We start from the raw sequence: 23,128 nt of genomic DNA on the forward strand, positions 1-23,128 counted from the left end.
CATTTAACTTCACTGAAGACATTAAAGAAAGAGGGAATGTCTGTGAAATAATCTACTGCCAAGAAAAGAGAGACTAATGGTGCGTTTACACAGAGAGATTTATCTGACAGATTTTTGAAGCCAAAGCCAGGAACAGACTATAAACAGGGTGCAGTTCATAAAGGAAAGACTGAGATTCCTTGTCTTTTCAAGTCCATTCCTGACTTTGGTTTCCAAAATTGGTCAGATAAATCTGCCTGTGTAAACGCACCATAAGCCTCTATACGAAGCACCTGTAAAGGTTTCTCCATGGTTGAATTCAGTCTATGTATGTATAAGCCTGAGAACAAATAAACTTTCAGCAAGCAGTGCTTGCAGATGAAGTATTAAAGTGTACCTGTCATAATTTTCAAAATCTAAATTAACAGTAGATGTGATATAAAGCAAGTTAACAATCAACTTTTTTTTTTTTATCACGGGAAACACGGCACTTCCTGTTATTAGACTTTATTTTCTCCAAAGAGAAAATCCCAGGCCATCTGAGCGCTCACAGAGAAGGCAGTCATGTGATTGACGGACACATTGAGCCGTGACTCTCTGTACTGGCCGGAATTCCTGTGTTTAGTCTCTTTTTTTCCAACCAGCACAAGACTAAAAAGCTGCTTACGGCTATGTTCAGTATGTGAAATAACAAACTGCACCATACACATCCAAACGGTAATTCTCACTTAAGGATCTCCACCAAATCCTTCTCAGTCCACATTGTGAGAGTAAACAAGTGATAGAACACCTTGAGGTATGTAATGAAAGCGAGGAGAACCACAGACATCTTCTTCGCTGTGAAGCATTTTGGATCACAGAGCATGAGACTGAGTCCGAAAGGTCTCAATGAAGCATGCAGCTATAGGGTAGCTTCACACGTACCGTATCGTTGCGTATTTATCGCTGCGTTTTTGGTGCCATTTTTAAATGCGAGTTTTGATTTTCACATGAAAATCATAACTCGCATGTAAAAATCGCACCAAAAACGCAGCGATAAATACGCAGCGAAAAAAAACGCAGCGATACGGTACGTGTGAAGGCACCCTTAAGGTATTCTTCGTAGTATCATGGTTTTCCTCCCAATAGGATCATGTGTGTGATATACATATGGTTATTTGTATAAAAATGTTACAATGTATATATGGTGTATAGTTAGGCCAATTTTGTTATAAAAGTGTAAGGCTGCATTCCCACGTTCCGTGATCCTGACGGATCACGGACGTGGAATGCATGTACCGGAGTCCCCCCGCGCCCGGACAGCATCTGTAATTAGATGCTGGGAGCGGGGGAGACTGTATTCATAAGCGCTGCGCTGTAGTAACAGCACCGCGCTGCTGCATCATTACAGTGCGGCACTTATGAATACAGTCTCCCCCGCTCCCAGCATCTAATTACAGATGCTGTCCAAACGTGGGGGGGGCTCCAGTACATGCATTCCACGTCCGTGATCCGTCAGGATCACAGAACGTGAGAATGCAGCCTTAATTTAGACTCTCATATATTAGAGCCCCCACCCTGTACATCCTTGTGTATGAGGAAGGAGGAGCCTATCCTCCGAAACCTCCGCAGGACACCAGGTGGATGCATGGGTGAATGGTACAGCCTGTAAGCGAATCTTGTGTACCGGTACAGAGGAATAAATCTCTATTGTATGGACTAAAAGTCAGAGTTCGTGGATTCTTTTCATTGAGTGATCCAATGATATAGAGGACTTCTGCCTCGAGGTACACAGGTACAGTTGTACAGTACACCAGTTTACTCTCACTATTTTTTTTTCTTATGTACGGCTATATTCACACACCGTAACATTTCAGTGAAGAACGGACGCTGAATGCAATGGAATCAGCGTGTTTTTTACTGCTTCGCAACAGAAGCTGTTAAACGTAGTGTGAACATAGCCTACAGGAGACTGGGCCCGGATATCAGATAAGATTATTTTTGTTTTACAGCACCACAAAAAAAAAATAAAATAAAATATGAAAATAAATTGCAAACTTAATATCACATATACATCAAAAAGCGAACGCGCGAGCCTGGACAACCCCTTAAACTAATGTGTCAGCAAATCATCAGAACTACCAACTGGTACAGAGTACAGAAGGAGGCTTCAATAAAAAGTAGAAAACATTTTTAGGGTAGGACTAAACAATTCTTCATAGTTACACCTGTAACTGTAGCAGAAGAGTGGGTTGGTGCAACCCCAAAACACGTTATACATAAAAAAAAATAATATAGTGAACCTTTCTGCCAGGAATCTCCAATTTTGTATTCTGCGCACCTTGACACTGACCCAGGAATTGAGGATTGGATGGGTGAAGACTGGCAGCGGCCCAAAGTTATATGGCCCTGTGTGACCAGAAAGGGGGAAATTGTGTCTGGACAAAATACCCATAGGTTTTGCAGACATTCTGACAAGAGAAAAAAATGGTGCTATAAACCAAGACAAGTAACTCCAGAATTTTTATATCATTGGATATAGAAGTACTGACATGTCAGGAGCACCGACAGCATCTCTGCTATACCACTATTAAAATACAAAAAGGCAAATCAGAAAGCAAAGCATTGTATAAACTTCAGTAACACATATTCTTGATCCATAATTTTTTTTTTACTCTCTCACTCACTAGGTACTATTTTATGGTTTCTAAATTGTCTATTGGCAGATGTGTAATGCTTTAAATGGTCTTATCTCTGAACTTTCCATTAAGCGTACTAGAGATAAGAACTGAAGAAAATGCACTTTACAACAAGCAAGCAAATCCTGTGACTTCAATTTAAACCCTGTCTACAATTTTTATTGTTTAGTCAGCCAAATAATATAGTATTCAAAATATAATAAAATATTTTGCAGGTAAATACTGCCTCTGTTAGCATCTGTGTTAATGCCTTAGTTTGTGAATGAATGACCCCACAGATGTTATAAAATAAAAGGCAGGGGAAAAAGTCTCTAATAGCGATGCCTTCATGGAGTTTCAGCTTCTGCAGAAACACAGTTTTGCCACAGTGTGGCAGGAAAACAGAACCCCACTGGTAAACACCTGTATGACATCTCAGCTGAAACTACTGTACAGGTGGGGGGGGGGGGGGGGGTTGGCTTAAAAGGGTACTCTGTGGAAGCAGATGGCATTCCTTACTGGTCTACCCCAGTTCTGAAACTACTAAAAGTCCATTTGTTTTGTCTTCGTTTTGTGGTTATGCAACCTGGTTGAATAGTTGTTGAGCTGTACAATTCCCAGGATAAGAAACACACGTTCCAATGGGTATTAGAAACTAGTTGTCTACTATGGTTCTATTTCTTTGTACCCATTCCTCTCTTAACCCAAGCAAAAAATTCAATAAAAAGCCTATTGTATAAAAAAAATTATAATATACAAAAAGAGCAAAGAACAAAAGGCTTTAGCTAAAAATCATGAATTTATTTTCAAATATAGATTTAAAAAAGACAATATATGCACATAATTCAAAAGATTACAAAATGGCGTCCTACAAACACACCGCCTATAATATTATAGTTATCGGCTAAAAAAACCAATGTTCTGAGTCACACGGGTATTAGTGTATCTAAGAAATAACAGAGGGCCTCACGAAATAGGAATAAAACACAATTCTGACCACTTCTTATTAACGCAAATCTATAAGATCATGTTGACTCACCCATGGCAGTGTGGTGGTGCTTAACCCCAGATTCCTAGAATAAGTGTTGAGCGGACTTGTGGAACTGTTCGTATTTGGCAATATTCTCCAAACTCGAACGCTCAACATTTGACTCCCAGCAGCTAAAGTTGGATGCTGCCCTAGAGAGTCCTGGCCATAGGTGTGAGGTGCGGCGCTCTTTTTCTTCCCTGAACTGGTATCAAACTTCTTCAGCCGCCGGGAGTCGAATGCCAAGCACCCGGGTTCAGAAAACATTGCCAAACCCAAACAGTTTGGCAGGTCTGCTCGACACTACCCAGAATGCTTTACTTTTCCTCAGCAGTTCAGAGTCCTCCAACCCTGCCTACTGCCCTCTCCCAGCACCCCGGTCATTTGCTCAAAGCTGCTGCAGAACATCTCATTTCACTGCAAACTATTGTCAGTGAGGTTTCAGCACCTGCTGCATTAATCACCACAAGGTAGCATGTTGTAATCACACCTCACTCTCACTAAAGGGCCCAATAAAGATATAGATTATGTATAGGAGGTCTATATCTTTGTATATGACTGACTGATCGTGGGCGCCATCGCAGTGCCTGGCTAATTTGCCATTTAAATACAGCTTGCAAAACGTATATATAGCAATTTTATGAAAATTTCTTTTACCAAAGGTCATTAATGCACGGATGTCCGGGTCAAAGTGAAGCAATGTTCCTCCTCGTCTTTTAAGAGCCATAGCGCTTTTATTTTTCGACCTACAGGGCTGGTTGGGGTGTCATAGCATAGCACTCATCAGTATTAATGGCGATCTGTGCATAGAATCTGCCTGAGAACAGACTCTATGCACAGATCGAAGATCTGATAGGACGGAAGTGGCTTATCCAGTCCGTCGGGGACCCAATCATTCAGTGACAGGTGCTTGTCGTGTTAATGACTGCCTTAAACGCCGCAATCACTATGCATCGATCTGAAGGCAGTAATGTTTGCAGGGTCAATCGCATTGAAACGGCCCTGCACACATTAAGGCTATGTTCACACAACGTGAACATCTGGCCGGTCCGTGACCCCGGCCAGGTCACGGAACGGCCGGTCTCTGCCCGGATTATCCCGGATGAGATTTCCGGCCGCAGAGCTCTGATGCGGGCGCATCAGAGCTTCCCCCTGCACACTATGGATCGAGCGGCCGGAGCCGCTTGCTTCATAGTGTGAACAGACAGGGTTTCCTACGGCCGCAATTCATTGAATTGCGACCACAGAAAACTGACATGTTTGTATGTGTATGTGTACGCTCCGGCCGGGATCCCATTGAAACTAAGGCATTGTTCCACCCCGCAAAAACTATGTCCACTGTTGCCATCGGCAAGAACGGACGTAGTTTTAGGTAGTGTGAACATAACCTAAATAATAATTAATAATAATTTTTTATTTGTATAGCGCCAACAGATTCCGCAGCACTTTACATACATAGACAAAAATCAGACATTACAAAGATCTACATATAATTATCTGTACATGAGGAGTGAGGGCCCTGCTCGCATGCATGAGCTTACAGACTATTAGATACAGCCGTATGAAAGCCATCAAATAAAAGTTATATAAGTTGCCAAACATCATAATCGTATTGACTTGAGGAACATAGACAACATGTCAGTTTTACCATAAGGCAAACAGCAGTAACACGAAACAAAAAATAAAGTGTTTTCTTTTTTTTTTATCTCACTGTGCAAATCATTGTTTTCTGGTTTTGCTGCATGTTTTAAGGAAAAATTAAGTTTGTGATTGCAAAATACAATTGGTGTCACAAAAAAGTAAAGAACTCGTGTAGGTCTGTAAGTGAAAAAAATGCAAGCGCTATGGCCTTTTAAACACGAGGTGGGGAAAAAAAAATAAATAAATTGTCCGGGTTATCAAGCTTTACTGGGATTCTGACCAAGCTTTTCCAGGCTCATGAAAAGTAAATGTGACTAGTTAGTTATGTTATCCTAGCTGAAATACCACCTTACCTTCCCCTCCACACCTGATTCTACTTGGAGCTCAGCTTTCATCTGTCCGTCAATCTAGCAGGGTAAGGGATGGGATGGGAGGAGGAGGGAGGAGGGAGGAGGGGTAAGGAGACATTAAAGGGCTTGGAAAAGCCTGACACTTTCCACAAAAGCAGCATAAAAAGCATTTCTCTACATTATAGAAGCACAGATGGATAAATACGAAGGGTAACAAGTCTTCTTGCCCTAACAGTGTCATAGGTTTGGAACGGAGTATTGCAGAAATAGTTTAACTGGAAAACCAGATGTATTCAAACAACCATGAATTCATGGAAAAAAGGCCCTTATGATTACTTTTACATAGGACAGATATGCTGTGGATCTTCTGTAGTATAGCATCATTGTTGTAAATGAGATTTTAAGAGCTGTGGGAAAATTACAGATTTTTCCACATAGATTTTAAAGGCCATATTAGCCCAGGACATTTTGTAAAGAAGTGCAGATTATACAGCTCAATAATTGTGCAGCCAGGGCTGGATGAACAATCGCTACACTGTTTGTGTGGCCCTAGTGTTAATCAACCATCAGCCGCATATTACATGGGGAGATGTCTGACCAATAGCAGATTTTTTTTTTTTTTTTAAGGTCAGAATTGAGCGACCCTACCGATGAGCCTGTAATTAAAGGGGTATTCCAGTCAAGCTTTCTTTTGTATACAACTCTGCCACTAGAAGTGTGACGGCACAGCACGGCTGCATTTCAGGGCTGCCATTCTGTGCCGTGGCATCTGCTGCAGTGGGCGTCTCTTGTTTACAGACCGTGCAGCCCACCTCTTCAGACACATCGCTGTGCCATACTCTTGCGATAAGCAAAGTGTACAGCCGAGAGAGCAAAGCCATACTTGGCACAGTGCTGTGTCTGAAGAGGAGGGCAGAACAGCAGCCCTGGAACACAGCTGTGCCATGACGTAACACTTCTGGGGGCAGAGAAAGTATGTTTGGCCGGAGCACCTCTTTAACAGGCCATCGATCAGCAGGCAAACATAGAAATGGGGCAATATCTGCCCGATTTGAAAAATTATTGGCCTGTGTAATAGGAACCTAAGCAAAAAAACAAAACTGCAAAGTTAAAGACTTTGCGGTGGAGACAGAAATCTGAAATAGTTAATTTTTTACAGTTTATATACATACACCCAATATCTGCAACAAATTCACAAGATATTTGGCAGATTTGCTGCTGTAGATTAATATGTACTTTTGCATTTTCTGCAGAAAACCCTCTGTATACATTATTCTAATTATGAGAAATCTATCCTTTCACTTGGAAGTCACTGTAAAGTATACAAAAGGGGAAGGTAAAGGCATTAAACATCTACAAGAGTGTTTAGCTAATACATGAACAAGATGATCTCACAAGTTATGAACATTGTGATGTGAGCAGAAACTAAACTGCTGCACTTGTAAGCTGTATTAGAGCGGCAGATACATTTTTCACAGTGGACCATTAGACAAAACATAGAGACTGAATGCAACGTCTGATGTGGAATCACTCTTGGATACTGCTGCTGAGCAGAGGGTTGTTAGAGTCGAACAGTGAAATATGTTCAACAATGCACCACAGTCACGTCAGTCTCAATGTACACTGCAACATGATGTAAAAAGGAATTGTGTTCTTTAGTGCAAAAAGGGGCAAATTTAGAATATTACAGTTGGAAAAAAACTTATGTATATTATACAGCACCTAGCTTGAAAACAATGACTAATGTCTCTGGACATATATTTTCTCTCTTATGGCAGGAGGGGAGCACATGTGGAAATGCAATAAGCATCACTGATCTTTACGGGGGGAAAACATACTCAAGGAATATGAATATACAGTCTTGAAGAAGAGATTTCCTTATGCTATAATTTCACTTGCACTGCTTAGCAGATCAACAAAAAAAAAAAATTCACATCTGCTAAATTGTTCTTGGATTTCTTCTGTTGATAAATACGCATAATGGGTTAAAAAAAATAAAAATAAAACTCTTCGCTGTGTGGCAAGATGTATTATAACCCTGAAAGCTTACTTCTTTACCAAATTAATTTAAATAAAAAAAAAAAAAAAAAAAAAAGATGTAAAAAACTTTCTACCTGTGCACTGTCTGTTGAGGTGATCATTGCTACCTCCCCTGGTTCTTTATAGGTTGCACCACTACATATAATAACTGAAGGGGGGAATGTGATTGGTTACTTAAAACATCATCATCTTTATAGGTTTTATTAAAATAGCTTTAGATGAAAGCATCAGATCTTTTGGCAACGCAGACTGGCGGTTCATCACTGAATATCACTTTCATCCGATCCTCCACACTTTGTCTTCTTCTGTTTAGGTGTTAGTGCTGACTTTTCTATATGTAAATCACATATTTAGCTAATTTTGTTTTACAGTCCTGTTACACACACTGACTTCTGTGTTTCATTAGTATTGTATCTCCAAGTCTTATTATTTAGTGCATTTTATCCTGATACTAAGACATCTTTCTTTATCTACTAGTATGTGTTCCTAATAATAATTTTTATACTGCACCAACATATCCCACATAACTCAGAGGGAGCATAAACAAAAATCAGACATTACAAACTGACACCAATGCTCTAACAATTAGAGGTAGGGCCCTATTTAAAAGAGTTAAAGGACACCTGTCACCCCCCGTGCCGGGGTGACAGGCTCCCGACCCCCTGTTAGACCCCCCTATACTTATGTGATCCCGCCGGGTCCCGCTTCCTGAGCCGGCCGGGTCCCGGAGACACCAGCTCCCGAAGCCCGGCGCGCGCGCGCGCTGACAGCAGAGTCTGACGCCCATAGAGAATGAATGGGGAGTCCGATGCTCTGTCATTCTCTATGGGCATCGGACTCATCTCTCAGCGCGCGCGCGCCGGGCTTTGGGAGCTGATATCTCCGGGACCCGGCCGGCTCAGGAAGCGGGACCCGGCTGGATCACGCAAGTATAGGGGGATCTAACGGAGGTCGGGAGCCTGTCACCCCAGCACGGGGGGTGACAGGTCCTCTTTAAATCTTCTATTACCTTTCTATTTTATAAACACTTACACTACATTTTATTCTGTGCTGACTGGAAATAAACACCTTATGTTGGCGTCTGACTCCCAGCGGCTGAAGTCGGATACTGGCCCTAGGGACGAACCCGAACGCTCGGCAAGTTCGCTCATTACTACTTGCCACTAATACAAATGACAACTTTCTTATTGAGGCCATGTTACTAGAGATGAGCGAACCTCGAGCAGGCTCAAGTCCATCCGAACCCGAACTCTCGGCATTTGATTAGCAGTGGCTGCTGAAGTTGGATAAAGCCCTAAGGCTATGTGGAAATCATGGATATAGTCATTGGCTGTATCCATGTTTTCCAAACAACCTTAGAGCTTTATCCAAGTTCAGCAGCCCCAGCTAATCAAGTGCCGAACAATCGGGTTCGGATGGACTTGAACCCAAACCCGGTTCGCTCATCTCTACATGTTACCTTTTAATTTGACTTTCAAAGGCTCAGTATAGTCTGTAAGAATTTTTACTGATTAAGGCTATGTTCACACAACGTCTTTAAGGCAAAATAACGGACGTCGTTTGATAATGACATCATTGTAAAACAGCAGTCGTTGGGTGAACATAGCCTTAACCCTTAGGGGACACAGGCAGTTTTCATTTTTGCATTTTCGTTTTTCCCTCCTCGTGTATATAAGGCCATAGCGCCTGCATTTTTCCACCTAGAGACCCAAATGAGCCCTTATTTTTTGCGCAACTAATTGTACTTTGCTATGGCAGATGTAATTTTTGCCTAAAATGTGCCGGGAAACCAGAAAAAAATTATATGTGTGGTGAAATTGAAAAAAAAAAAAAAAATGTTTAGTTTTTTTTATTTGGGGGGGGGGGGGGTTGTTTTTACTCCGTTCGCCCCCTTTTAAAGAAAATATATGTTCCTTAAAATCGCTCCATTCCCAGGCTTATAGCGCTTTTATCCTTTGGTCTATGGGTCTGTGTGAGGTGTCATTTTTTGCGCCATGATGTGATCTTTCTATCGGTACCCTGAGTGCGCATATACGACTTTTTGATTGCTTTTTATTACAATTATTCTGGATTTGATGCGACCAAAAATGCGCAATTTTGCACTTTGGGATTTTTTTGCGCTGACACCGTTTACCGTGTGAGATCAGGAATGTGATTAATTAATAGTACAGGCGATTACGCACGCGGCGATAGCAAACATGTTTGTTTATTCATTTATTTATTTATTTTTATTTATAAAATGGGGAAAGGGGGGTGATTCAGACTTTTATTAGGGGAGGGGATTTTGTGTTATTAAAAATACATTTTTCTTTTACTTTACACATATACTAGAAGCCTCCTAGAAGACTTCTAGTATATGCACTCTGATCTCTCATAGAGATCCATGCAGTATAGTTATACTGCATGAATCCATGAGATCAGTGTTCTATTGCTTTCGGCTGCTGCAGCCAAAAGCAATAGAATGCCGAGCCGGGATCAGCGCCATTAAGGCGCAGACCCCGGCCCGGGATGGATGCGGGGATCGCCCCCCCCCCCCCCCCCGCAATCGCGCCCCCGCAATCACCCCACTAGACCACCAGGGATGGATATGAACAAGTATTTAGAAGCAGCTGTCAACTTTGACAGCTGCTTCTAAGTACTTAATTAGCGGGCATGGCGATTGGACCATGCCCGCTAATAGCCGTGATCCCGGGCTACATGCGGCACCCGGGATCGCGGCAGTTCAGAGGGGGGTCGCCGCGCGATCCCCCTCTGAACTCCCATAGCAGCACGAGGACGTTCAGTAACGTCCTGGTGCAGCTATGGGTAAAGCCATATACTGGAACATGTCCTTTATTTCTAATCTTTTTCCATTTTCTTAATATATATTTATTAATTTTTTTGTATTGTTATAGGGGCTCCCGATTAGCTTGAGCTGGTTTTGACAGCATTTAGTGACATGCTTCACAGCAAGCCTCATGGAAAGACAACAATAGACAGGACCTGGCCCCTTAAGAGGAAGGTGAAACATTACTGAGTGTACTCTGTGACCTGTGGACGGGGTCATTCCGCCAGGGAGCTGCTATAGCCTTATACTGGGGCAATCCACTAGTGTCACCTGTTGCTGTATTTCTGTACAGATCACTTTACAGCAGCCTCTTCTTATCACTATAGACAGAATAGGAAGTATCAGCTTAGTTTTAAGCCTAGTGGTAAGAATGAATACTGCAAGATTTCAGCATTATTTCAGAATATAGATGGCAAAAATGGAAAAAAAAATCAATACCATTCTTAAAAAATATGTTGTTTAACATAAAAACTCGATTTAAATAGGTCATTTTATGATGAAATTTCTTTTAAAGGGATTTTCCGGGCAATACGTTCTAAGGAGCTATCCACAGAATCAGCTTTTCGGCACAGAACTATGCAGTGAATAGAGTTTGGCCGTAATTACAGTCTTATAGTTTTCTAAGGCCCTATTCACACGTCTGTAATTCTACAGATGCGCGATTTGCCCATGATCTGTGCTACAAGAAAAAAAATACTAACATGCCCTAGTGCAGACCGTAAAGCAGAGACAAATTCTTTTCAATGTGTAGTGCAGTGCCAGATGGGTTGGTACTGTTGGGTTGGTAACTGATTAGCAGCCAACTGATCAGTTACTGATACATTGTCAGTGATAGATTGCTTAGGGCTGCTGGAGCCAGAAGCAATAGCTCAGGCCCTGAGGCCCGGCAGGCAGAAAGGATCGCCCCTCTGCGATCGCATCGTGGGGGGGGCGGCGATCTCCCCCACTAGACACCAGGGATGGGGCTGTAATGTTAGTTAGATGAAGCTGTCAGCTTTGACAGCTGCATCTAACTAGCTAATTAGCTGGGCATGGCGATCAGCAGCGGTGGCTAATGCCTGTGGTCCCTGGCTGTACATAACAGCCAGGTGCCGCACGCTGCGGAGAGGGACGGCGCCTTGAGCCCTCTTGGCACCTCCTTAACGGCGGCGTGACGACTATACTCCTCATGTGTCGTTAAGGGGTTAAGCACAAAAACTGCCGTGTTTCAAGCCAAAGACAAGGCTGATATACCAGTATATTGGCCGGGAATTGCTTTTTACTACACACTTGCAATTGTAATACCCCAAACTGGTCAATAAAGAGTTGACTTTCCTGGATAACTTCACTATAAAAAGGGGTATTTGCTAAATGACCTGACGCTGCAAGCTAACAGCTGGCTGTTGTACGAGTAGTGACTCAGCAGAAGATGGTTTATTAAAGTTTAAGTTTAATTTCATTTATAGCAACGTTCTGCAGCAAAACTATTCTGTGTAACAATTGAAAAAAATTGCAGTAGTTTGTTTTTCTCCCTACAGGGTACCTGTACAGGGCCGCTGAAGATTTGCACCATCAAATCTGCTGTGGATCCTGTATGTGTAAAACTGGCCACACAGTGCTAAAAGAAAATTTTATGTCACCGAGGAACTCCAAAATACTGCCCAATGTTCTTAACTGCAGTTTGCCACCATTAAACCCATACTTAAATATAAAACAGAGATTGCGCCCCATTCCATAAAAGGTATGTAGACGCGCTTCTCTCATGTTTTAGCAAACAATAACTGAACAGACAATAAATACAAGGTTCCGCTGAGAAAGACTTTCCTGGTACATACAAAGAACAAAGCATGGTAAACAGTAGGAATCGCTTTATTCATAAAAAGCAGCTTTATAAATTAGACACATTTAGTAACACAATGATTCAGTGAAATTCAGGCTACATTATTATATTTAACAAACAAAAGTGTCTTTTTCTCCCCACTCTCCCTTGGTATTCAGTTAACATCTTCATCAGAAAGTATGCCCTTTATTTCTTCGCAAGTTATGTTTACAAACACAGCTTTGTTTTATAGATCGAGCTATACAAAGCATCTATTCAGGGAGAATAGCAATTATCTCATACCAGTATCACATAATAGAAAGCCAACCTGTCCCCACAATCACTACTAAATGATGTTTAGAAGTCTTGCGCTATACTATATAAAAGAAAAAAAAAATGCAGCTCAATTTTAGAGACGTGACATGACATCTATTCGGTAGAGGCATTATATGACATTATAAAAATGTGTAGTAAGGACTCCAGTAGAGGACCTCAAGTAAAATAGCCAAGCCAAATAAACTTATCATCGGAGTGAAACAGTGGCCACATTTTTTCTTTGAGAATAAGAAATTAATGTTTAAAGCTCTTTGTAGGAAAACAAAGAAGCATTTGTAAGACATTCCTAATGCCTAGAGGCAGGTGTTTAGCTGATGAAAGATACCATTTTAATCTTTAAGGGAGATCACAAGCAATGACTGCCGTTTTCACACATTTTCAAGTCTAAAGCAATCAGATAGGGGGTGCCTCAAATGCTGCAAAAGGTTTTATTCTCCTCTTTTCCTCACCCATATTTGGTTGACCAGAATATATTAATAAAAATGTACAGATATATGGAACTTAAACGTGGGAAATTTTATTGATTTCAAAATGTAAATATCACTAAAACTGAAAATACCGACCGATTTGGAAGGATAAAAATTACACATTGTCACAGGTACTACTCTGATAACTATTTATTATCCTCAGGGTATACATAATTATTCTAATAATAACTATGTGGTTGTTAGAAGGTGCATATTACTAAACTATTGTCAGCAGTTACTGTCAACTATATGGTTGTATGGATCACCACAAGGATCAGCACATACAGCTTTTTTTCTTCTGGTTTTATGAAGCATAAGCTGTGTGTGGATAAAAACAGAAGAAAAACATGGAAATCTATTACAGATAAACATTTTATAATCTGGTCTTAAAGGTACACTGACCAAGAATATGTATATAAAGATATCACTGGATTACAGAACAGAATGCTAAAGGTAATACGATGTTCATGCGATAGGCAACAGGAAAGTAGCATCAGTGCTGTCAGTTTCCCCTTTAAGGGTACATTTACTTGTAATTACACATGCGGAATACACACAAAGTCTCTCACACTGAAATCCACTGCTAACACAATATTGAGTGTATCAGCACATGTGCCAATATAAGTGTTCTATACTCACGGATCAGCACCGCCCCATTGATTACAGCGGTGCCAACCATTCTGAGATCTGCCACCCCATTCTTCTAATATCTGTGGTTGTTGGTAAATGTAAATGATCAGCTCTGGTGCACCGAAGGCCCAGCACCTTCAATGCACAGATCTCCTCTCATTGCTGTCACACTTTATTATTTATGTGAGGTGCAACAGCATGAGATGGGGCACTAAGGGGGCTTGTCTGCAAGTATGTAAACATATCAGCAAATGGGCAGATACATTCACTTTTAAATTCATAGCACTCCATTCTCGCAGTGGAAAAAAAAAACACTGCAAGAATGGATTGCCATAGACTTGAATAGTAAATCAGATTTGGAGTTTATTTCAGTGTGAAAAACTCACAGCATGATATCAGCTACAATAAGGTACATGTACCCTCAAGTAACATCTGTCAGCGTAAAACAACCAATATTTATAGGAGAAACAGGCCCCCCTAATAAATGCCGTGCATTTTCCAGGACCTGTACAACACAATCTACACCAAATTTCTGACATAATTCATACCAATTTTCTATTAGAATTAAAGTAAGTGTCTCAGGTTGCAGAAGGCATCCTTCCCCACCCCCATTAACGCCTGCCCACTTTTAGGAAACCTTGTACAAACAGCTGCAAAATGGAAAAAGCGACACTTTGTTGTGCAAAATTTGCTTACTGTACGGGGGACATGTGGTTTAAAATTCCCACTATGTGTTTTTCCTTCATAAATATCTGTAATACTACTAAGGGCCCTATTACACAAACAGATATATGACAGATTATCTGACAGATTTTTGCAACCAAAGCCATAAATGGACTATACAGAGAGAACAGGTTTTATAAGGAAAGGCTGTGTTTCTCCCTTTTTCATATCCATTCCTGGCTTTGGCTGTAAAAATCTGTCAGATATCTGTTGGAGTAACAGGGCCCTAAAGCCCATGCACACATCCTTGTGTGCCTCCAAAGTACAAAGTCCATGATTACAGGCAGGCCATGGATAACACTCCACGTGCCACCAGCAACCATAGACCATGCACTAGTGAAGTTTATGGAGCCTAGCAATGTAGACACTATAATGTCAGGTCTTGCATTTGGCATCCATGGTTGTGGACATCGACCTTTTTCTTGGTCCATTTTAAACAAATAGGACTATGAACGCTCAAATAACGTGTAACAATTAGCGACTAAAATAAATCCTATAGTGCCAACATATTCTGTGCCAAGATAGACATTCACATTAGCCCCTGCCCCTAAATAAGCTCAATTTGCCTTAAACACACACAAAAAGCAGGCTGTAGTCCCAGGTTTATCAGAGTGTGTAAAACAGAAACTAGTGTAAACTAGTAGAAACCAATTACAGCTCAGCTTACAGCACTGGTAAAATTAAAGCTGTGCTGTGATTGGTTGCCATAGACAGTTTACACCAGTTTCCACATAATGATAAATTTAAGTTTAGAAAAATGTCTACAAAAAGTGTAAAAAAAAATCTGATTACTTGCACAAGATGCAAACAAGGAGAGAAGAAACTTCATGCAGTTGACCCCAGTAAAACCACTAAGCCACCAGAACAACCACTATGATGCTAAAAGGTCCCAGCTAAAAAAAAAAAAAAAAAAAAAAAAAAAAAAAAACAGTTTGTGGTGCATTTCTCCCATTGACCTTTACTGTCTATTTACTTATATTGCTTTATGCATTTATGACTTCAGATTCTTCAGAAATTGTTGCACCACATGAAAAATAAATTACACAAAACATGAAAACATCACAAGAAAATGCAACAAAGCATGTACCAAAACACACTATTTTGGTAAAGCACCACAAAAACTACAAAAAAAAAAAAAAGTACAAAATAAAATAATGCAATGTTTGGGGCTTTTGTCTTGGAGTTTATACATGTATTACAACTGCAGGCCCTTTAGGATCCCCAATAAAGTACCCATAGACTTAAATAAGAATATACTATTCTACTGTATGCCTCCAATTTCACAACGGAAAAAAACTAAGATTGTAACATGCTCCCATCTAAAGCAATGCCCTTGCCCTCAGTAATACCATAAGAAAATTAACAAAGAACTCATAGTAAAACCAGTCAACTGCCTAGTATCTCCTTTGGTTGAAAGGCCAATGAAATGTAATGGGTTAAAGCAAAGTTAAAAAGGTACTCCAGCGTGGGAGCTATCTTTGGATCTGGCCACTCACCTCCCTGGTTCCAGCGGTGGGTCCCATATCGCGGCGCTCCAGTCCCCGCCGCTTCCTGGTGTCTGACGCGGGCTCGAGACGTGACGTCTGAAGTCCGCTCAGCCAGTAGGTGACAGAGGCGGGATCCGTTTCAAGTCCGCTCAGATCCCGCCTCTGTCACTGACTGGCGACATCCCGCCTCACGTCTCGTGCCCGCGTCAGACACCAGGAAGCGACCGGAGACCGGAGAGCCGCGATACGGGACCCGCCGCTGGAACAGGGGAGGTGAGTGGACATCTTTTCTTTTAGCCACCTCCTCCCCGGCCAGATCCATAAATAGCCCCCACGCTGGAGTACCCCTCTAAAGCACTACTCCTGTCTAAGGTCTTGTTCACATCCATGTAGGAAGCCTCCAATGGAGATTTCTCAAAAATCCTGGCCTAGACTGTGCAGTATGCAGCACTATTTTGTCTGGTAAAATGCAAACACCATGACAGAAACCAGATGGACCACCTGTGCCTGGCATGCAGGGGTCCAGCACTATCTTCCCATTCTTTTGTAATGGTGGAGCAGAGCAACAAAACCCAGCATTTTCACCTATACAACAAGGAGAAATGATAAATGCTAGATATGGCAATATAGGGTTCTGGTGAACAACTGGGGGTTCCAGTGGTCAGACCAACATCTACGTAGTATTTATGAATGATCCAATAGACAGATAAATGCTCGGGATACTACTATGTCTAATGGTCCCTTTACACAGAGCGATAATTTGCACAATGGAAAGATTAACGATTTCGAAGCATGTGTTTTTTTTATAACAATCAGTGTTTAGATGAAACCATAAATAGTTTGAAAAAATCGTTATTGCGATCGTTTTAAGATCGCTTAAGCCAATCTCACACATAGGGTGAATCGTTGAAAGACTGTTTAGACGAAGCGATCTGCGAATTTTTAGCGAACGAACAACAACGATTTTAGAACATGTTGAAAGATCGCAATTAACGATTTATCGCTCGTCGCTTGATCGTTCGCTGTGTTTACACGAGCAGATTATAGCTCAAATGGGATTTTTATCGCGAAAATTTGAACGATAATCGTTCCGTGTAAAGCAGACGTGTCAAACTTTTAGCACTTGGATAATAAGCCTCTCTAATGGTCCCTTTACACCAGGGGTGTCAAACTCAGGCCCTCCAGCTGTTTTAAAACTACAATTCCCATCATGTCTGGACAGCTAAAGCTAAAGCTTTGGCTGTCCAGGTATGATGGGACTTGTAGTTTTGCAACAGCTGGAGGGCCTGAGTTTGACACCCCTGGTGTAAAGGGACCATTAGAGAGGCTTATTATCCAAGGGCTAAAAGTAACAAGATGTGATTTTATGTTAAGACTGGTTCATAACTAAACGGCCAAAACACAGAAAAAGATGCACATTTTTCCATTATACTTTTGCTTCATCAGTTCCACTCAAAAGTTTTGCTACTGACCAAAGTGAGGGGAAATACTGTGTGTGAATGAAGCCTAAGGCTATGTTGCCATTAATGGTTTGTCCTTTTTATCACACTTTTCAATGCATAAGGCTATGCTTTCACACATTTTTTTTTTAGCCTTTTTTGCTTTTGTCAGTTGCTTACTGATCAAAAAAGAATATATACACCCTCATTTAGTATACAAATTAATCTGTCATTTAAAAAAAAAAAAGGACAGGAAAAAATGTATCTAAGTATATATACCCATGTTCATGGTAGAATAATTTAAACATCCAAAAGACAAGCTAGATATATCTCCAGGTAAAATTTAAAAGTATATTTGACACTGAAATGGAAAAAAAAATAAACAGCAATCCAGTTTTATGGTATATAATAGTAGCTAAAACCAATCAAATTACATTTCTTTTAGCATTGTTCTATGAGTGTTACTGTACAGCAATAACGTGAAAAAAATAAAATAAAATATAGGCAGCATTACATGCACATTTCTTAGCTGCATTCATACATAAGAAATGCATGTAAGACAGACCAAGAACTGCATATAATCCATTAGACTGAAAGGGATACAGCAACTTAAGTAAAAAAAACAAAAAAAATGCTAATTTATCTGAAGGATTGCTTTATAGTTTGTACCCAAAACTGCTATCTATAACAGTGTGTGCACATACATACATATGTATGTATGTATAATTTTATATACACACACACTCACCCTCCTACCATTCAATTTCTCCATCTCAAGTAGAGGAAAAGTATGTGGCCTTGATTCCGGGAAAGATAAAAAACCTTCCAATAACAGCAATATAAGGCTCTTGTTCTAAAGAATAAGCCTGTATTTGAAGCAAATAGTAAACACAGAGCGCATGTACAATTGTCCAGCAATACACGTTTAAGAATATTGTCATGGCTTCAGGTACAGGGGAAATTGTCACACTGCCACAACCATCTGTCCAGTCTCCCTACACATTCTGACCGTATATATAAACATTGAGATTTTTATGTAAATATATATATATATATTTTTTTTAAACAGACAATGTCTTCAATATTAGGTTTAAAAAAAAAAATGTGTAGATATATAATCACCCATCCTTTGTATTGTTCTCTTTCTACAAGGTGCAAAAAGATCTCGGCTGTGTCATCCAGGCAAATCAAGTATTAGGCTGACAAAAAGCAATTGCTTCAGAAATCATTTGATTCCTTTTCAGTGGCATTTCTTCTACAAAGTCTTGTGAAATAATTCTTACTAAAGAACAAAAACCTTAAATAGTGGACAGCCATAAGATTTGTTATAGAAACAAAATAAAAAAACCTGTGAACCTGACTGAGGGACCCTGTGAAATAAAAAAAAAAATATTATATGTATTTATTTTTCCACTTTACATTTTCACACCCAGGAAAAAATGTTCACTTTTAACTTAAGAAAGTGTCAGACACTGGTGTCTAGAAGTCTGACAAGCAGGTGGGGGAGGGGGACACTTTAGAGCCATTTAAAAAAAAAATCCCTTTAGTGATGCTCCTACTGAAAAGGATACAGCAATGCCATGGGCACAAACATCCAAAAACAACCCCCAATATGAAGACATCTAGATAAACCAGTATGAACACTAGATCAAATCTATAACTGGGCCTTAAAATATTCACACGTTTTAGCGTCAAGTATGTTGGCGCACACCACTGCAGATCTAGAGACACTGCAAACAATTAAACCTATACAGATGTCTATTATGTTACTTGTTATAGAATAACCACAACAGTATCAATCAGACTAGGGAGAAAAAAAATAAAATGGCACAAAACCTCCAGATTAACTTAAGACAACATGGACAGCAGTGATGGTCATCATGATAAACACACTAAAGGGGACACAGGTATACATATTACAAGGGGACATGTAGTATATTCATAGATCACATTTCTATTTCACTATTATATCTAAAACATAGGTACAAAACTATAAAAACTGAACCAACCATATGTAACTCTTGGATGTCAGAGAGCACTAGCAGAAAATGTGCTAACCCTAGGATGCAGGAGTTTGGTGCTTGTGGGGAAAATCATTCAGCATTGTCATAACACAGTTGTCTTGGAAGCTACATCTGGTTGTGCTAGCAACATGCAGAAAAACATGTGGAACCAATTTACAGGGGATCCTCGTCCATTCCTGCAGATTTAGTAATCAAGTCTTCATTGTCACATGTAAAATATACCCAGGTATAGCAGAATATCTACACGCAAACACATCACAGTGTTCGGAATACCTAGGTATTAGCATGAAGATCATTTGGGGACAGTGAGAGATTTCAAAACAAAATAAAGGTTTAAAATACTGGGAAATCTGTACAGATCAGACATGACCTCATAATACATGCAGAAATATTACAGTGATAAAATCAATGGGCAAAGCAAAAGCATACATAGTCACATACCAGAAGATGGCAGAAGCATTTATTTACACCTATTCCATGCACAATGTGCATGACTAAGAGGGGAAAAGGGAGGGGGGATGATGTGTAAGTAAATATTACAGATGTCAAAGTATTATAAACCACAATTCACAACTAGCAATTATTGATATACTCAACGCTAGTAGATGTGATTTTTACCTGATCCACTGAATTGACTACTTCCTAGTGTAGTTGGTCTGGTTTTCCCACTATTAACAGGTGGAGAAAACATCTGCAAAACAGAATAGGATTTTGCTATAAGTGCATTGTTGTAAAGCATGCCTAGCAGCACACTACATGTAATAAAAGTAACTGCCTGTTGATTTCGAAGGCTCATGTACGTACAGCATCAATACTACCACTAAGAATATGCACAGCAATAACAATGTATGGAAAAATATTCCATCTATTATAGTGTCATAAGAAAATACTACATGGCCAAAAATACTCAGAAAGCGGCCGTAGCTAACTTTACACGGCAAGAAAGACAGATCTGGAGAGAAACCTTACAGAAGGCAACAAGTGTGGGCTAAGCTTTCTGTCCACCTACTTATAAATAATCTCTTACAGTTTGGGCTTTTTGGTGAAGAAAAAGGAGACCTAATAGGGTTTTAAGAGACTATAATTGGATTGGTGGTTTTGGGGTCAATGACTAGTCTCGGAGTTATAAGCCAATTGACCCCCGTAGTCTTTTTAAGTGATTACATCTTAAAGAGTCTAGACGTGACATCAAAGCGATGGCGTCCGGCAGTCTTAGCAGCCCCCAGATTGTAGAGTAAGACCCTGAATGATACCGTACCGCACTGAAGTCCAGGAGGTCACTCAGCTCCTTGTCTGTGCCTATAGCGGCCATCCGCTGCTGAGGATTCATCTCCGACCACTCAGATCAGCTCCTAGAGAGAGATAGAGAGAGACACTCACCATCTGCATGCAGCACCCTCCAACACTGCTGCCTATCTGACACCGGGGCACAGGGAGGGGGCACAGGGAAGCCACACTGACACTGTCTGAATAAAGTAGCCACCCCTTATAAGTTTGGGCTACCCAGGCCTAAGAGGGTGAAGTACAGGAGGGATGAGGGGGAGACAATAAGGAGGAATGAGGCACTCCGCTGCCTGACACAATAGGGCTGCAACTTGGAGAGAAGACTTGGAGGAGCCCTGGGAGCACACAGCATGCTGGGGGCCACACAGCACAGGGCCCCCGGGGTAGTCAGGGCCACAGGGACTACTTGTCCCATAAGGGGGCTGCACCAGGGCAGGAGCAGGGGCAGGACAGCCCAATGGGGGGAGAGCAGCCCCAGCACACCAGCCGACCACACTACCCTGCCCCCTATAGTGACACTGGGCACCCCCACTATTGCCCCAGAGCCGTACTCACACAACCCACATTCACCTTTTTTTCCGTCTGAACATCCAACAATTGGGTTGAAGTTTATGGGAGCCCCCGTCCACCTTCCTCCAGGGCTCCTGGCAGCAGCCGGTATCCGTCCCCCGAGCACAGCGTCTTCTGAGCACCCGGTTTCCACGGGTTTGATGGGCTTTCACCGCACCGAAAGGTTTTGTTTTCACCCGATAGGAACTTGTGGGTCTCCCTCAGGCAGACATTTTTTTCGCTCGTCGAGCCTCAGCACCACGTTAGCTCCGAGAGGAATATCCCTCCGCCCGAGCAGAGTGAAACACAGACCGGCGCTACTTTTTTTCCTTCCCTCTAGTTAACTCTTCAGCTGACCAAATGCAGCCCCTGTAAATGAGAAGTGAGATCCGGCTCCAGAAGAGTGGGCGGAGGGATACAGCAGAGCGGATGCTCCAGGGACGTTCTGACTGTGAGGGCGCAGCTCGGCTCTGACACGGCAGCGTCGGGGCCCGGACGGGATTGTCTTCACCGCGGCTGCCGGCGCTAATTGGAGCGGTGCGCGTCCTCCTCTGAAGAGGTCGGTCACGGCAACAGCAGCTGCGCCAGTCGCGGCCCTTGGGGGCGGTGGAGATGTGGCTTTGGCAGAGTCGGATCGATGCTGTCAGAAATGGTTGATAAATGTTCTGTCACAACATCATTCGGCTTCATTAGCGCCGATACAGCCCTCCCCCAACCGCACACGTTCAGCCCTGTCAGTGTAGTAGGACGAGGGTTTGTTGCTCCTTCTATGTCTTTTAAAGGCGCAGAGCGGTTATAAGCTCATCTCATCCGTATTTTACTCGTTTCCTCTGGGCTCCTCCACATGTTATTAGTGAAGTATAGTCCGCGCAGAGCCGGCGGGCGGGGGACGTGCTAGTTGCGCACGCTCCCGGCTGCCGGGGCACGTGACCAGGATCCCTGTGGCCCCGTGCCAGCTGAGGCTCCGCTGTGCAGATGCCCGGAGCTGGCGCTGAGGCGGTGTAGGACCGGCACACAGTGGCTCTAAGAACACATGCCTCCTATTACCAGGTGCTACCGAGGGAATGCTGCTGTTCTGCCCTACCTCACACGTGCTTTCCCTTCTGTCGTACCTCGCACATGCTTACCCCTCTGCCCTACCTCGCACGTGCTTTCCCCTCTGCCCTACCTCGCACGTGCTTACCCCTCTGCCCTACCTCGCACGTGCTTTCCCCTCTGCCCTACCTCGCACGTGCTTACCCCTCTGCCCTACCTCGCACGTGCTTACCCCTCTGCCCTACCTCGCACGTGCTTACCCCTCTGCCCTACCTCGCACGTGCTTACCCCTCTTCCGTACCTCGCACGTGCTTACCCCTCTGCCCTACCTCGCACGTGCTTTCCCTTCTGTCGTACCTCGCACATGCTTACCCCTCTGCCCTACCTCGCACGTGCTTACCCCTCTGCCCTACCTCGCACGTGCTTACCCCTCTGCCCTACCTCGCACGTGCTTACCCCTCTGCCCTACCTCGCACGTGCTTACCCCTCTGCCCTACCTCGCACGAGCTTACCCCTCTGCCCTACCTCGCACGTGCTTACCCCTCTGCCCTACCTCGCACGTGCTTACCCCTCTGCCCTACCTCGCACGTGCTTACCCCTCTGCCCTACCTCGCACGTGCTTACCCCTCTGCCCTACCTCGCACGTGCTTACCCCTCTGCCCTACCTCGCACGTGCTTACCCCTCTGCCCTACCTCGCACGTGCTTACCCCTCTGCCCTACCTCGCACGTGCTTACCCCTCTGCCCTACCTCGCACGTGCTTACCCCTCTGCCCTACCTCGCACGTGCTTACCCCTCTGCCCTACCTCGCACGTGCTTACCCCTCTGCCCTACCT

At 42.4% G+C, this 23,128-nt stretch overlaps 1 protein-coding gene across 5 annotated transcripts in view; it reads right to left on the reverse strand.

Annotated features, from left to right (window-relative positions):
• Positions 1-21,538, reverse strand: part of TCF12 (transcription factor 12) — a 169,792-nt gene extending 148,254 nt beyond the window's left edge. For all 5 annotated transcript variants that reach the window (XM_069982394.1, XM_069982387.1, XM_069982372.1 and 2 more), the window contains exons 1-3: positions 21,280-21,538; positions 20,684-20,777; positions 20,044-20,116 (exon numbers count right to left, since the gene is read on the reverse strand). In XM_069982394.1, the coding sequence (XP_069838495.1) occupies positions 20,044-20,116; positions 20,684-20,755 (145 nt within the window). In that variant the 5' untranslated portion in view covers positions 20,756-20,777; positions 21,280-21,538. The remainder of the gene's footprint in view (positions 1-20,043; positions 20,117-20,683; positions 20,778-21,279) is intronic.
• Positions 21,539-23,128: the final 1,590 nt, after the last annotated feature.

The sequence above is a fragment of the Dendropsophus ebraccatus genome, chromosome 1, assembly GCF_027789765.1.
Source record: "Dendropsophus ebraccatus isolate aDenEbr1 chromosome 1, aDenEbr1.pat, whole genome shotgun sequence".
NCBI classification, from domain to species: domain Eukaryota; kingdom Metazoa; phylum Chordata; class Amphibia; order Anura; family Hylidae; genus Dendropsophus; species Dendropsophus ebraccatus.